The sequence below is a fragment of the Colias eurytheme genome, chromosome 31 (genome assembly GCF_061535395.1).
Source record: "Colias eurytheme isolate Ceu_HAF_F1 chromosome 31, ilColEury1 Martin Lab GWU primary, whole genome shotgun sequence".
Lineage (NCBI taxonomy): Eukaryota > Metazoa > Arthropoda > Insecta > Lepidoptera > Pieridae > Colias > Colias eurytheme.
Window position 1 is genome coordinate 940318 of NC_143010.1, and position 14271 is coordinate 954588.

The window sequence follows — 14271 nt, forward strand, 5'->3', positions numbered from 1 at the left end:
ATTTGTAAAAGTTGGTTTAAAAAATAAATCAAAATGGATAATGTGCAACTAGCATCTTCACTACAATACATTGATGTTAACAATAATGAGTTTTACGATAAATTGCAAGAAGAAATTGACTCTGATTTAGCACGGCTGAAAAAGAATGTCACGATAATAACTGATTTACGACGTAAGTTTATTCATGTTAATTAATTGTATGCTGTTATTTTAGTGTAGTTGTTCCTACCAACATTTTTTTTATATTTTATACCTAGGTATGCTAACGCGACTTCGCTTGCGTTCTGGAAAGTTCAACAAATTATACTAAAACCTTCTTCTTGAATCACTATCACTATTATATAACGCTTTATAATCCGTTGCACCGTTGCATTGCGTAGTTTTAAAGATTTAACAATACCTACATAGGAACCATAGTAGGTATTTAAAGTTCTGGAACGGACAGATTGCGACAACGACTTTGTTTTATACTATGTAGTGATGATGCAATAATGTTATACGCATAGGTAATAACAATTTCGATTAATTTTCAGTAACTGCTGCGGAAATGGAAGTGGAAACTGCTGCTTTATATCATGCAGAGCTTTGGTACAACATAGAGGAATTAAAATTGTACTCAAAACAAAATTAATAAATGATATTAAAATAAATAATAATCATAGTTACAATAAGTAGTTACTTCTTTTGTTTTTGTGTATTTGCCACATACTAATCTATAGGTACATACATCTATAGGTATTATAAAGCTGAAGAGTTTGTGTGTTTGTTTGAACGCGCTAATCTCAGGAACTACTGGTCCTATTTGAAAAATGCTTTCGGTGTTAGAAAGCTCATATTTTATCGAGGAAGGCTATAGGCTATTATAAAGCTGAAGATTTTATGTGTTTGTTTGAACGCGCTAATCTCAGGAACTAACTACTGGTCCGATTTGAAAAATGCTTTCGGTGTTAGAAAGCTCATATTTTATCGAGGAAGGCTAGGTATATACCTAATATCATCGGTCAATGCGGGTAAAACCGCGGGACACAGCTTGTTAATTTATAATAGCTAGGTTAATTAAATAAAACAAATAAATTAAGTACAATCCTTTATTTCTTTCCACGCGTACATGTACATAACTTTCTAGTCAAAAGGAAAAAAAAACGAATTACGGAACCATTATAGGAGCACTTTGTTGTCCGACTGTCAAGTCCCTTTTTCTCTAGAAAACGGAGGCTTTGTGGAGGTATCAAGCTGAAATTCATATATTCTATGGTCCCTTAAGATAGTGTACAGCCGTTTATGCTAATTATATTAGTTATTGCTTGGTTATGCCGTAATTTTGACATTCGTAAGAGAATAAAAGCCTGCTAAAGTTATTACTTTTACTGGGAATCATGTTGATGGAATTTCATTTATCTCGATGACTTTTTAATTATTTTGAGACCTTTATGGCGTCTGTTAAGCAAAATGAACTGTGTTCAGGAATTGTCTGGGAATACTGACATCTTATTTTTAACTGTAGGTATATTCTAAATTGATCCTAAAACATTACTTATATGTTATTTAGCCTGCAGAAAATACCTGTACTGTTTTTATATGTTGTTTCGATTAGTGGGAACAAACAGACAGACAGACAAAATTTTTTAAAAATTACTATTTCTCGATTTATTAATTACTAGCTGACCCGACAGACGTTGTCCTGTCTAGGTCACAAATTATTTTGCGACTATAAACTGAAACCTATCCTATCTTTCAAGTTAGATCAAACTGCACACGAGGTGCAAATCAATTTTAAAATCGGTTCAGGTAAGTACTTAGAGTCCATCGCGGACAAACATGTGACACGTACTTTTTATATTAAAAGAAATATCTTATTATGTATTCTACCTCTAGCTATATAAAAAAATGAATCGCAAATGTGTTGCTAAGCGTAAAACTCGAGAATGGTTCGACCATTTCGGCTAATTTTAAGGTTCCAAAAGAGAGAAAACGTAAATATGTATATACCTACAACGGGCAAAGCCGGGGCGAACCACTCGTTTCCAATAACTGCTTGCTTATTTCTACACCAACACGAACATCAGAGACCATTCTGTAGATAGCACTATTGCTCAAATTTGTAGGATACAGGTAGTTTACTAGTCTCAGACCTTGAGTTAATCCAGCCATGGAGGAACGATATAATACTAGCTTTCTACCCGCGGCTTCGCCCGCGTTTTCAAAGAAAAACCGGCATATTTCCCGTTCCCGTGGGATTTCCAGGATAAAATTATCCTATGTGTTAATCCAACTTACCCTCTATACGAGTGCTAAACATTGTAATTGGTTCAGAAGTATTTGCGTGAAACATACATACATCCTCACAAACTTTCGCATTTATAATATTAGTAGGAAGTAGGACTTCATAAACTACCTATTTGCTATTTCATATTCTTTCATCTGTAATTGCGACTTAAAAAATACCTGCGTAATAATTATAATTTTCCATCGTAGAAGTGATGAGATCCTTTCAGTGTAATGTGTGTCTAAATAAGTAAATAGTCGTGCGTTTTATTCTTGTTTTATTCAACGCATTTCATTTTATCATTACTGTGCATTTAGATCAAATAGAGCTAGAGCAAGAGCATTCTTTCGTGACCTCCTTTAGTGTAAACGAATACTCGTTTTCAGTGTTGTTCAGTATACTTACATACCTACACTTTAACTTTTTGATCGTTATTTTATTTAGGTACTCATTAGGTAAGAGTACTGTCGATACCAGTTTAAAGTTTTTTGATATCTTTAATAAATACGGAATAATCGCCTGTGCACACTTAAAAATTTACACCCTGTATATTTGATGATAATATATTGTGTTAATCTTCTTCTTCTTCTTCTCTTATATATAAAAATGAATCGCAAAATGTGTTGGTAAGCGCATAACTCGGGAACGGCTGAACCGATTTCGATAATTCTTTTTTTATTATATTCCTTGAAGTACGAAGATGGTTTTTATGTAGAGAAAACGTAAATATGTACCACGGGCGAAGCCGGGGCGGACCGCTAGTCTTTAATAAAATCGCCTGTGCACACATAAAAATTACACCCTGTATATTTGATGATAATATAATTATTGTGTTAATAATAATTAATAATAGGTATGTCCTTTGCTAAGCATTTAATATAAAAAGTTGCATACTACACAATATACATGAATATTATAGCCTATAATATGTATATTACTTATGTATTCATTCAATAAAATAACGGAATTTCAATATTCATACTTAGATAATTATTATAATATATAGGAATATAGGGTAAAATAAAACAAACATATCAAAGATTTAATATTGGACTAATATTTAGTAAAATACCATATTATAATAAAATTCATATAAAAATTCAAGTATTTCAGTTTTAAACAATACCTACTAAGACTTGCCGGGGCATAGATAAAAAAAAAGGTTTTTAAACAGCCAAATTGTGATTTTTATAAAAATACTGGCAACATTCACTTTGTAACGTCAATTTTTTAAAGACAAAGCAGCATTGATTTTCTAAATAAATTTTCGTATATTTTTTCGTCATGAGAAATACACAGACCGTCAAAAAAATTGCCAGAAACAAATGCTGCCAGTATCAATAATGCAAGAGTACCCGCAATCGTTTTCCCCAACAAGTCAATTAATTCTAAGATAATACTATTCAAACAACAAAAAATAATCACTCTTAAATAAAATAATAAAAAAAGAACTCAAGACTAAAACTACATAATGGTTTACATACATAATTAATTATAAATATATAAAAAACAGTATTGCATAATTTGATAGAAATTTAAATTATCTGTAAAGCTCTGAAACTTTCAAACTACATATTTTTAATCTATTATATTGATAAAAACGTACTTGTCGTAGACGCAAATAGCGTGCTATTGACTACGAGTTCTCAAATGGCACTTCACGCAATTATAATCCATTAAAATCTTATCTCTATTATTTCAATGTTTAATGCAAAACCTATAGCTGCAATCTCCATACTATTCCTATAATCTCGCTCGAAAAAGATCGCACTATATCTACTCGTATCTTTAACTATATACTGCAATTAAACATTTTAAATAGTACAAAGAGATTAAATTTTAATAATTTATTTAGCGTCTCACGACTGCGCCTCACCTGAAAACTCGTCACCAACTGTACGCGACGCGTCACCGAAAAGGGAATCGTTTTACATATTCAAATACTTAATTACGGCCAATGTGCAATATGCAAAGCTTACACTATTTATATTTATGATAATTATAATAAAAATACTAAAAAAAACTCAAACGATACTAGGTACCTACTTACTCTAAATAAATCGATAATACAAAAAAAATCGTAATACAAAAAAAACTGTAAAAAATAAATAAATAGGAATTCAAAAATATATCAAAACAAGCGGGAATCTATCTAAAAGCATACCACAGAGTCTCCGGGGAAAGTAAAAAGGAATATTTGGGAATGGCAACATGCCCCGCTTGTCTTTGTCTTTGGGACATTGTCTTTGGTCGTTCAGTGGAGAAAAGTGGCGCGAAAATGTACTTATAAAAAAATAAAAATGACAACACAGAGGCTGACCGGTCACCGGTGTGAGGCACAGCAAGGCTATGCTTGATTTTAATGTGACACTGAGTCTATATAGAGAAAATTAGTGCATTTATAAAGCACTATATTATATTATGGTAAATGTTGTTATAGGTAGTTATAAATAGGTTCAATAAGACCCAGTCCCACACTACAGTCGAGTCTGCACAACTACAGTATAAAACGCAATAAAAGTTTCAAATTCATTTTAATATCTCCACAATTGTCTAAAATAATTAATCGCACGAAACAAACGGGGAGCAAAATGTAATTAAGCACTATTTAATAATAACAAAATTTCATTAATACTGATCGTTTCGATAAAACATACATTTTAAAGTGGGAAATTTTTATTCGACAAAATTGGACAAAACGACCTCAACCGATACATCGAGAGTATAGAAAAAAAAATACAATTAAAAATTTTACATTATAAACATTGATAATACCTTCAAATTATTTAGCTAGAGTTCGAATCCGGCGCCAAACGAAACGTCAACTCTGACGGCTCCAGTGTTGCCGTGCTTCAAACTCTTCACCAAAGAGTCGACACTCCAGTTGGCGCCAAAAGCGAAATTAACAAAATTGATTGTAGTTTACAACAAGTTAATGAAATAACCGTCTATAAAAATATATGATTCTAATTTGAAATAATAGTTAAAACCGACCCGCTCCATTTACGGCTAATCAAGCAACCTAATTATTTAAATAAATTCACATCTGAATTGCTATACGAAAAAAATATTGTCTATGGTACGTATATTTTTAATTACACACGTTTTGGAGTCGGTTCATTTAAAATTTACTAAAAAAATATTTTGCTATGCACCTTCCCGGCCTGTCGAAATTCCCAAACTATGTGTCAATTAGAAAAATACTTAAACGACAGTGCAAGAAATATTTATACAAACATAATATATTGTCTAGCAACATTATAAGGTATAAGGTACTATGTTTTATTATACTTCAACTAGGTTAGGTAATGAATTGCGCTACTTTCACTATTTTATTTATAATTATGTAATAATTTCACTAAAATTTCTATTCACTTGAAATTCACAAGCCTGTTCGCTTAGGCGAATAATGCTAAGTAAAAATTTTCTAATTTCGGTCCGCCTCCGATAAGTCGATATAAAAACATTTTTTTGCGGATTTTTTCCTTTTTTTACTAAGAAACAACGTACGATACTATGTACATGCAAGTGAATGTGCAAAAAAACACACAGGACGAGACGAGGGGACAAAAATCGTATAACAACAATAATTTCGTTAATCCAAACATTAGCTACTAAGTTATCAAAAAAGTACAAATTCCATTTCAAAAAATGTATAAGAAAAGATTCGCTATGCCCCCCGCGCCGTGTACCTCACGTGATATGCTAATGCGACAAAATTACTATCTAAAAAATGGAAAATATAGCATTGAAACAGCTACTATCATTAGAAAAACAGACAACTTACAACAAGAACAAATAGCCCGAAGCGGCCGTAAACAAGGAACCGAGCAAAACGTCCTACAAACTACAACCGAAAGCGCCCCGCGGATAAACTGCTCAAAACAACTAAACTAAAACTTAAACAAAAAACGCGTACATCGAGTAGAAATTAAACGACAATCGAAACCGAAACCCCGGGGCGATACGATCCTCAAACAAACGAGCTAAACTTCGCAATAATTAAGATAAACACAATAATAATAATACAATCAAAATTGAAAAAGCCAAGAACTTCCTCCCATCTACTAGTGCAGTCAAATCGTTCAAAGTCTCGCGCCAACTAGTGACGTCACGTGCCAAGGAACCACTCGCCACAGACTACATATCCCATCCAAACACCTCGGTTTATAATCTACCGCCGATCATTTAAGGCCTTGCGGTGGGAAACCCATCCATCGGCCATTTTATTTATAAAGTAGAAACGTCTAAACGCGAGCGTCAGCTACAACGTTGCGCGCAAAGTAAAAAAATCACGTCCGAATTCACATTAATCGTTTTTTTTTTTATAAAAATATAAAAATACAAAATGGGACAGTGCGACCACACCACTCTCTGACATACACGCGACCTGCCGTACCAACTACGAGGTTAGGGGGCACTTCAAACGATTTTAAAGTATTGAGCAATTTTACCAAAAAATAACAATAATCGGGGAATTTTTTAACTGGAAAATGCACACACACCGACCGGAGCAATAAGATGCCGCAGTAGCGAAAACATTTGGACAGAATTCGTTATTTTAATGTTACTAGATCCAAAAAAAAACAGATTAGAATTACCTACAGAAGAAGAAGAGTAACGTGCAAAACGAAAAGACAAAATGGATAGTGTGAAGAGATAAGTGATCGGGACGTTAGTGCTATAAAAATATCCTAATAGTCTAATAGAGGGAAACGTTATTCTGTGCAGAATTCCACTAATATCGTATCACTAAGAAGAGCCATTCGCACGTGTGTGCATTTTTAAACTCTCACGCCTTCACCGATATCCCACAGAGCGTGTTACGGCTAAACTAAAAATAGGTACATTCCAATTATATTTCATCTAGTTAATACTTGAAACAATATCACACGCCTGTAGGACAACAGTAGAGGCACCTATCGCGGCGGAAATTTCGCTAAATCGTCTAATCATAGATTGTCTACTTAAATTTAATAGTCGATCAGTTTCATCTCAATATCTAACCGCTATTTAAAAATAGATTTGAAAACTCGCTACGTAAAACTGTATTGAGATGAAAACAAGGGACGTTAATATTGGGATAGTTAGGACAGTATAGTTTCAAACTATGTGACAAAAAAAAAAACATTTTTTTCTTAATAATCGTGTGTATTGCCAACTAAACGGTAACGGGAGGGGTACACCAATTCGTTCGCCGCACAAGGCACTTCGCCTCACTACAGAGAGAACACGACACGAAAAAACTTTTACAAAAACCATGAAAAAAATCATCGAAAACACGTCATAGTCTTATCTACAGTCTATAAACTTCCGTGGTCGGTCGGGATACGAAATCTGTATCCGAATTAAGTACATATCTTTACTCTTGAAAAGATTTCAAATCTTCCATGCAAAAAGTGGACCAAAGACTATCCACAGCTACATACAGATGTTCCATATCATGTACTCCATTTATACCATTAAAACCGTTCCAATGTAATACAAAAGAATGCAGCACAATTATTATCGGTAAGTAAATATTACGATAATAATCCTAGTCTAAAATTCCTTTAAAAATCGATTAATAATCGTACGTTCACAATTTCAATAGACCACAACGACGATAAGACTTATAGTTTACTGTCCGTAATTATTATATTTCGTCTAATAATATCCAATTAGATCTCGACAATTTGCACTTTGACGATCAACGACTTGATATACGCAAAGCACCGCACTTCGAGCCCCAGATGTTCGAGGCTATAGGGCATGAATAAAACCCTACAAATTGATTATAAATCTAAACTACCATCTATTGCACTATCCCGGCGGATCAAAAATATTTCTTTTATCAATAATAATATATAGAATACAAGAAGCTTATATCTAATACACTGGCGTCATTCACGGTCATATTTTCTTGTTACAAGTTAATGTTCATACTGAAATCTCCAGTGTATTAGATATAAGCTTCTTGATAGAATACATACATAGATAGATACTACGAGACTAAAAATATAAGAAGAATCAATAACCGCGAGTACTACAGCCAAAAATGGTAACGTCTTATACATTTTTGTACTAACACCAGTCCATACCGCCTCCCAACTAAAAACACGGCAGCGACTTAGGAACAAAACCATCGAACACATTCCTGAACGAAACGTCCAACGATCCATCGAGTATCACAACGAAAAAACGAAAAACGACGCGTCGATATCGAACATCGACAACTATTGTCGAAAATCGACAAGAATTATCGAATCGACAACAATTGTCGGAAATCGACACCAATATCGAAAATCGACAAGAATTATCGAATCGACAACAATTATCGAAAATCGACAAGAATTATCGAATCGACAACAATTGTCGGAAATCGACAACAATATCGAAAATCGACAAAAATATCGAAATCGACAACAATATCCAAAATGGGGACAAAACCGACTAAAAAGGTACTTACGTGGGGGAAAAATGGGAAAATTCACTCTAGCTACACAGGTACAATTATTCCGAGAAATGACATTCCACTTATTACTTAGTTTTATTTAACCTTAATATACGGGCGCGTGGGCAAACCGCAGTTTAGCCGCAACACAGCCTAATATATAGATACCTTATCAACCAGACAACTAAGTATTTTGGATATATTTCGCTTATTGGGTTGTCGCGTTTCAAATTTGCGCTCCTTGATGAAAAAACGCAAGAGAAAAACGCGAAACCCGCACTTGAATACTAATATATTTTGCTTAAAATTACATTAAACTTTGGATAATGTTGCCATCATTAGTCTACGCGCCAGTCCCACAACAGACAGCCACTTGACATTGACACTAGCCTCCATACATTATCTGTGGCACAGATAATCTATGAAACGTCAAAAGCCAAAAATTGCAAAACCGGCAAAAGTCGTTAATCGACGATAAATCCAAAGAAACGGCCGCCATCTTATCTCACTTCAAACACGCGGTACTAAAAGCCGTGATCGATAATCTAAATGTGTAACTGTCAAAAGGTGTAGGTATAGAAACAAGATGGCGGCCATCAGTCTATGGACACTACCTGTCTAACCACAAAAAAAAAACTTTAAACAGGGTTTAACTTTAAGCACGGGTTCTCTTTAATCTGGTTTTGTCGTATTTCACAGACAACTGTTAAAGTGACAGATCCCTGGTTTAAAGTTAGACTGTGTTTAAATTGTTTTGTGGTAAGACCATACAAGTTTCTAATTCAAACGAGGGGGAGGCATTCCGCTAACTTGCATAGATAATATAATTTTATTTAGCTACAACAAACTTTCTCTATTCAATCAACATTCCAAGCTTCAATATTAAATCTCTCGCGTTACTATTTCGAAACAAAATCATCAATATTGAAGCCAAAATGTTGATTAATCACAAACCGTTTGAGAATAGTTCAAGCCTCTGGTAAGTAGACTGATGCATTTGCAAGTTTAGAGCTAATAATAGTGCTAAAAGTTTCATCTAAGTTATCTAATTCCTGGATAAATCGACAGGTAAATACAATCCTCAACTTCAAACGCATCATCTACTTGTACAGTTTAAAGTCAATCCTGGCACAATACCATTAACTTCCCCCCTCCCACTATCTATACATTTCGCTAACCCCCCTATCAAAGTCAGAAGTTCTAATCCCAAGCAAAACATTCCATTTCGTTAAAATTCATGACTTTCAAAGCTATCCCCCCCTATAATGCCCCCCCACAATCATCATAGCTCAGCAACTTATCAGCCATTCCTGTTCTACATCTCCCCCCCCACAAACCATCTCATACATCAACAATGCTACAACCTCCCCCCTTCACAATTCCACATACGCACATCCCCCATAGCTTACAAATCCCCCCCCCATATCCAATAGCCATATCCCCCACAATATCCACCCCCCTTTACTTGCACACACTATCCCCTCTATCCTCTCTCTGGTAACACGTCATATCTCCACCCCCTACAATCTTTACTCTCTCCCCCCATCTCCTCCATACTACTCCCCCCCACACATACCCACCCACTTGCAAACACTATCCCCTTTATCCTCCCCCTAGTAACATGTCATATCCCCCCACAATCTTTACTCTCTACTTCCCCCCCACAATAGCTACACCCCTCCCCCCAAAGAATCCCGAGCCTCCCCCTCCCCGCACTACCCCCCCTCCCCCCTAGCACCATCGGAAGGGCACAGCGCGCGGTCGGTCGGCGCCCTCCTTGACGAGCGGCTTGTGGAACTCGCGGCCGGGACGGGAGTGGATCGTCGCCCAGCAGTGCTCGCAGTAGTACTGCAAGTAGAGTGACATTCCATTGTTATAATTTGTATGTGTATTCTGTTGGTATGTCTAAATAAAAATAAAGTAACATAAAAATAGATATACATACAAAAAAAAAACAAAATTAGGACACTGATAAATTTATCAGGTTTGGACAAACTGTCTAGTGTACCTAATGCAAATGTAATGTACTACATAATAATATTATGCATGTGTTATAGCATCTCGCTTGAATATTTACGTGTGAGTACTTACGTGCGTATGCTTTTCTATATGGCTCACTGGTTCCTGAGACACAGTATTTTACTAATTCAGGAGCCTAACAGCTTATTTATGAATCCATATTCATATAATATAAGCTGTACCTATTTTTTATGACAAAGTATTTATTTTTTTAATATCAGCTTATGCGTACATGCTTCTGAGTGTATATTTCCTGATAACATGCACATGTGCGTGCTATGTTGCATGTGTATAATATATTTATTATTTATAGTGTGTGTGCCTACCGCATATTATTCGTCACGGTTGTGTACGTGTGTGTGTGTATGCGTGTGTACATGTCAAGCTTGTGTTGAGTGTATATATCTATACATATCTTCTTCTTATATATAAAAATGAATCGCAAAATGTGTTGGTAAGCGCATAACTTGAGAACGGCTGAACCGATTTCGTTAATTCTTTTTTTATTATATTCCTTGAAGTACGAGGATGGTTCTTACGTAGAGAAAACGTAAATATGTACCACGGGCGAAGCCGGGGCGGACTGCTAGTAGTATATATGTATGTATGTATACCTGCAGGCACGTAACGTTGGCGCAGAAGAAGGGCGCGAACTTGGAGCCGCAGCGCGCGCCGGCGCACTCGTCGCACATCTGGTCGTCCAACACGTACGGCTTCACCTGTACACCGTACATGTATTATTGACGTGATAACGTCTTTAAAATCGTTTTAATCGGGTGACATGTTCAGAAACTTGTGTCACACCAAAACCTCACGAGCGCGATCGCAGGTATAACGAGAGAGAGACGGACCGATCTCCCGTCTCATCGCGAGCGCTGCCACTGCATTATGTTATCACGTATCTAAACATCTCGATCGTAAACCTACTTTACAAACAAACAATTTTTTTTGTTTGTATGTTTGTTTGTTTGTATAGTGAAGCCCCATGTCCCCTAGTGGGGTAAGGGGCAGCTACAATATACATCTGTTTCACTGATCGATTTTCTTTAGGGACAAGTAGGTGATCAGCCTTCTGTGTCCTACCAGTCTGAGACATTTTTTTTTCTTCGCCTAATTGTTTGAACGCGCTAATCTCGGGAACTACTGGTCCGATTTGTAAAATTCTTTCGGTGTTAGATAGCCCATGTATCGAGGAAGGCTATAGGCTATATACCATCACGCTACAACCAACAGGAGAGGAGCCACGGGGGTGAAACCGCGTGGAGCGGCTAGTAATCTATAAATACTCAGGAGATATAGTATACAGGGATTTCAGTTCAGTTAAATCTTTTGTGTACGTATAAAAAAATGGTCTGGCAATTTGTAAATTAGTATAAGTTTTTATTAGAAAATAAATTATTATTATTTTTTTTTATATATTCCAAACTCACCTCGACCCGCTTGTCGATATCGCCATGCTGCAGTTGCACGAAGCGCGCAGAGATCGCCGCGATGTAAGACTGCTGGTTAGAGAACGCCACTCGACCGGCGCCCTGAAATGTACGGGAATATATTTTAATAAAGGAGACTCATATTTAGTCATTGGTCAAATAAGTAAGGAAGAACATTTATTCATTGGTCAAATAAGGAAGAATATTTATTCATTGTAGTAGGGGAGGCCAAGAGGGGGATTTTGGGATTTACTCGAGCGCGTCAGATTACTATAAGGGACGGTACCTTAGCTATTCATTAGTACCTCTAGTCAATATGAGCAGTTATGGTTGGTGGGTGCGCTCAGGGGCCCCGCTGGAAAATTTGAATAATCCATAATTCCCTAAGGTTGAGCTCGAATCGTCAGATTAGCGAAATGGGGACTTCTTATATTGTAATTAACCCCCCCATATATTAATCTGACGCGCTCGAATAATATTACTTTAATTTTTTACCCTTTCTTCATAGCGATTAAATCGCCACTTAAATCGTCAGATTAACGTATACTTTTTTTCAGTGACGTCCTGGAGCATGCAAAATATCAATATCTAACGCGCTTGAGTATTTCCAAGCCAATTTTTTTCTTTTTTAAATTAAAAAAAATCAAAAAACCCTTCCCCACCGCTAAAAGTGAAAACATTATAGGACCTTTTTTTCTGGCTATGGTCTAATCTACCAATTCTAATAGGTTCCCGTGACGCTCGAGTAAATCCACATTTAGCATCCTGGGCTCCCCTACTATTGGTCAAATGGGTAAGGAATAATATTTAGTAATTGGTCAAATAGGTGAGGAATAATATTTAGTAATTGGTCAAATAGGTAAAGAATAATATTTAGTCATTGGTCAAGTAGGTAAGAAATAATATTTAGTTATTGGTCAAAATATAGGTAAGGGAAAATATTTAGTTATTGGTCAAATAGGTAAGAAATAAAATTTAGTCATTGGTAAAATAGGTAAGGATTAACAATTTAGTCATTGGTCAAATATATAGCGAATTTATTGGTCAAATAGGTAAGAATAATATTTAGTCATTGGTCAAATAGGTAAGGAATAAACTCAAGAGCTGTGAAAGATTTCATTGATGACTTGTTCCGCCATTATTTTAGCGCAACAACAGATAAATGAATCTAAAAAGTAATATGTGCTTATGTTTGATTTCTTCTTTGCTAGAACACATGCAAAAAATGTAGTAAAAAATGCCTATTCATAAAAAAGACGTGTGGCACTCGGGGACTGCCGCGGTAAAGCTATTGCATGCTATGCCTTCAAGCCACACCTCCGAGCCCGTCGGAGTGGGGAGCGTGAGGTTTTTTCGTTACGGAATTTCTCGATTCGGTCCCCGCGCTCAAGGCCCGCGATAGAAGCTATGCAATAGCTTAAAAAGCAAAGAATACCTATTCATATACACAATAGTTTATAATAATTTGGTATTTGCGTTAGAACTATACACTCACCTTGGGATACTTGAGCTCGGGGTCGGTGTCGATGCCGGCGTAGCATACGCCGCCGTACAGCCGGTCCATTATCATCGCCAGCTCCACTGGGAATACGGGATATGACTATTAGACAAATTTTACCTAATAGATAAGGAAAAGGCTGTAATCTAGCTGAATCTGGTAAAAATTTACGGAGCACTTAACGAGATATTACATTCAATTGTTTTAATTTAATATAACATAAGAGAGCAACCTTAATAATTATTGGAAAAATAGACAATGTGGACCAGGTCAAAGAAATTTGGTGAAGTATTTATTTATTAATAACGGCCGGCCGGTTCAGATTAAAGCAAAATGATTTGATAATGAATCCAGTTAAAACAATCCTCACACGTATGCGTGTGTATGCACGTCTGCACGTGTACGTAGGTATTAAGGCGGCCGTACACGTGCAGCTCGAGCAGTTAACGGCTGAGTGACGTACACGGACTGCTCGAGCGGTCGATCGTTGACTGCTCGAGCTATCGCTACAAACCGCGCATTAGACGGCTGGAAGCTGTCGCTACTGCTCGAGCAGTCATGTGTACGGCAGTGAATGAATGTCTATAGTTCACGGCGCGGTCGCGGCTTCAAGCAGTCGGTCTCA

General features: G+C 36.1%; 1 protein-coding gene and 1 long non-coding RNA gene across 2 annotated transcripts in view; one reads left to right on the forward strand and one right to left on the reverse strand.

The window, feature by feature from the left end:
* On the forward strand, positions 1-661 carry LOC149895336 (uncharacterized). The gene is made up of 2 exons (XR_016458480.1): positions 1-172; positions 534-661. It is a non-coding gene; the product is annotated as an uncharacterized LOC149895336 (long non-coding RNA).
* A 9769-nt stretch (positions 662-10430) lies between these two features.
* Positions 10431-14271, reverse strand: part of orb2 (cytoplasmic polyadenylation element-binding protein orb2) — a 53618-nt gene continuing 49777 nt past the window's right edge. The window contains exons 7-10 of the mRNA XM_090118729.1: positions 13644-13729; positions 12149-12250; positions 11333-11437; positions 10431-10547 (exon numbers count right to left, since the gene is read on the reverse strand). Of these exons, the coding sequence (XP_089974855.1) occupies positions 10431-10547; positions 11333-11437; positions 12149-12250; positions 13644-13729 (410 nt within the window). The remainder of the gene's footprint in view (positions 10548-11332; positions 11438-12148; positions 12251-13643; positions 13730-14271) is intronic.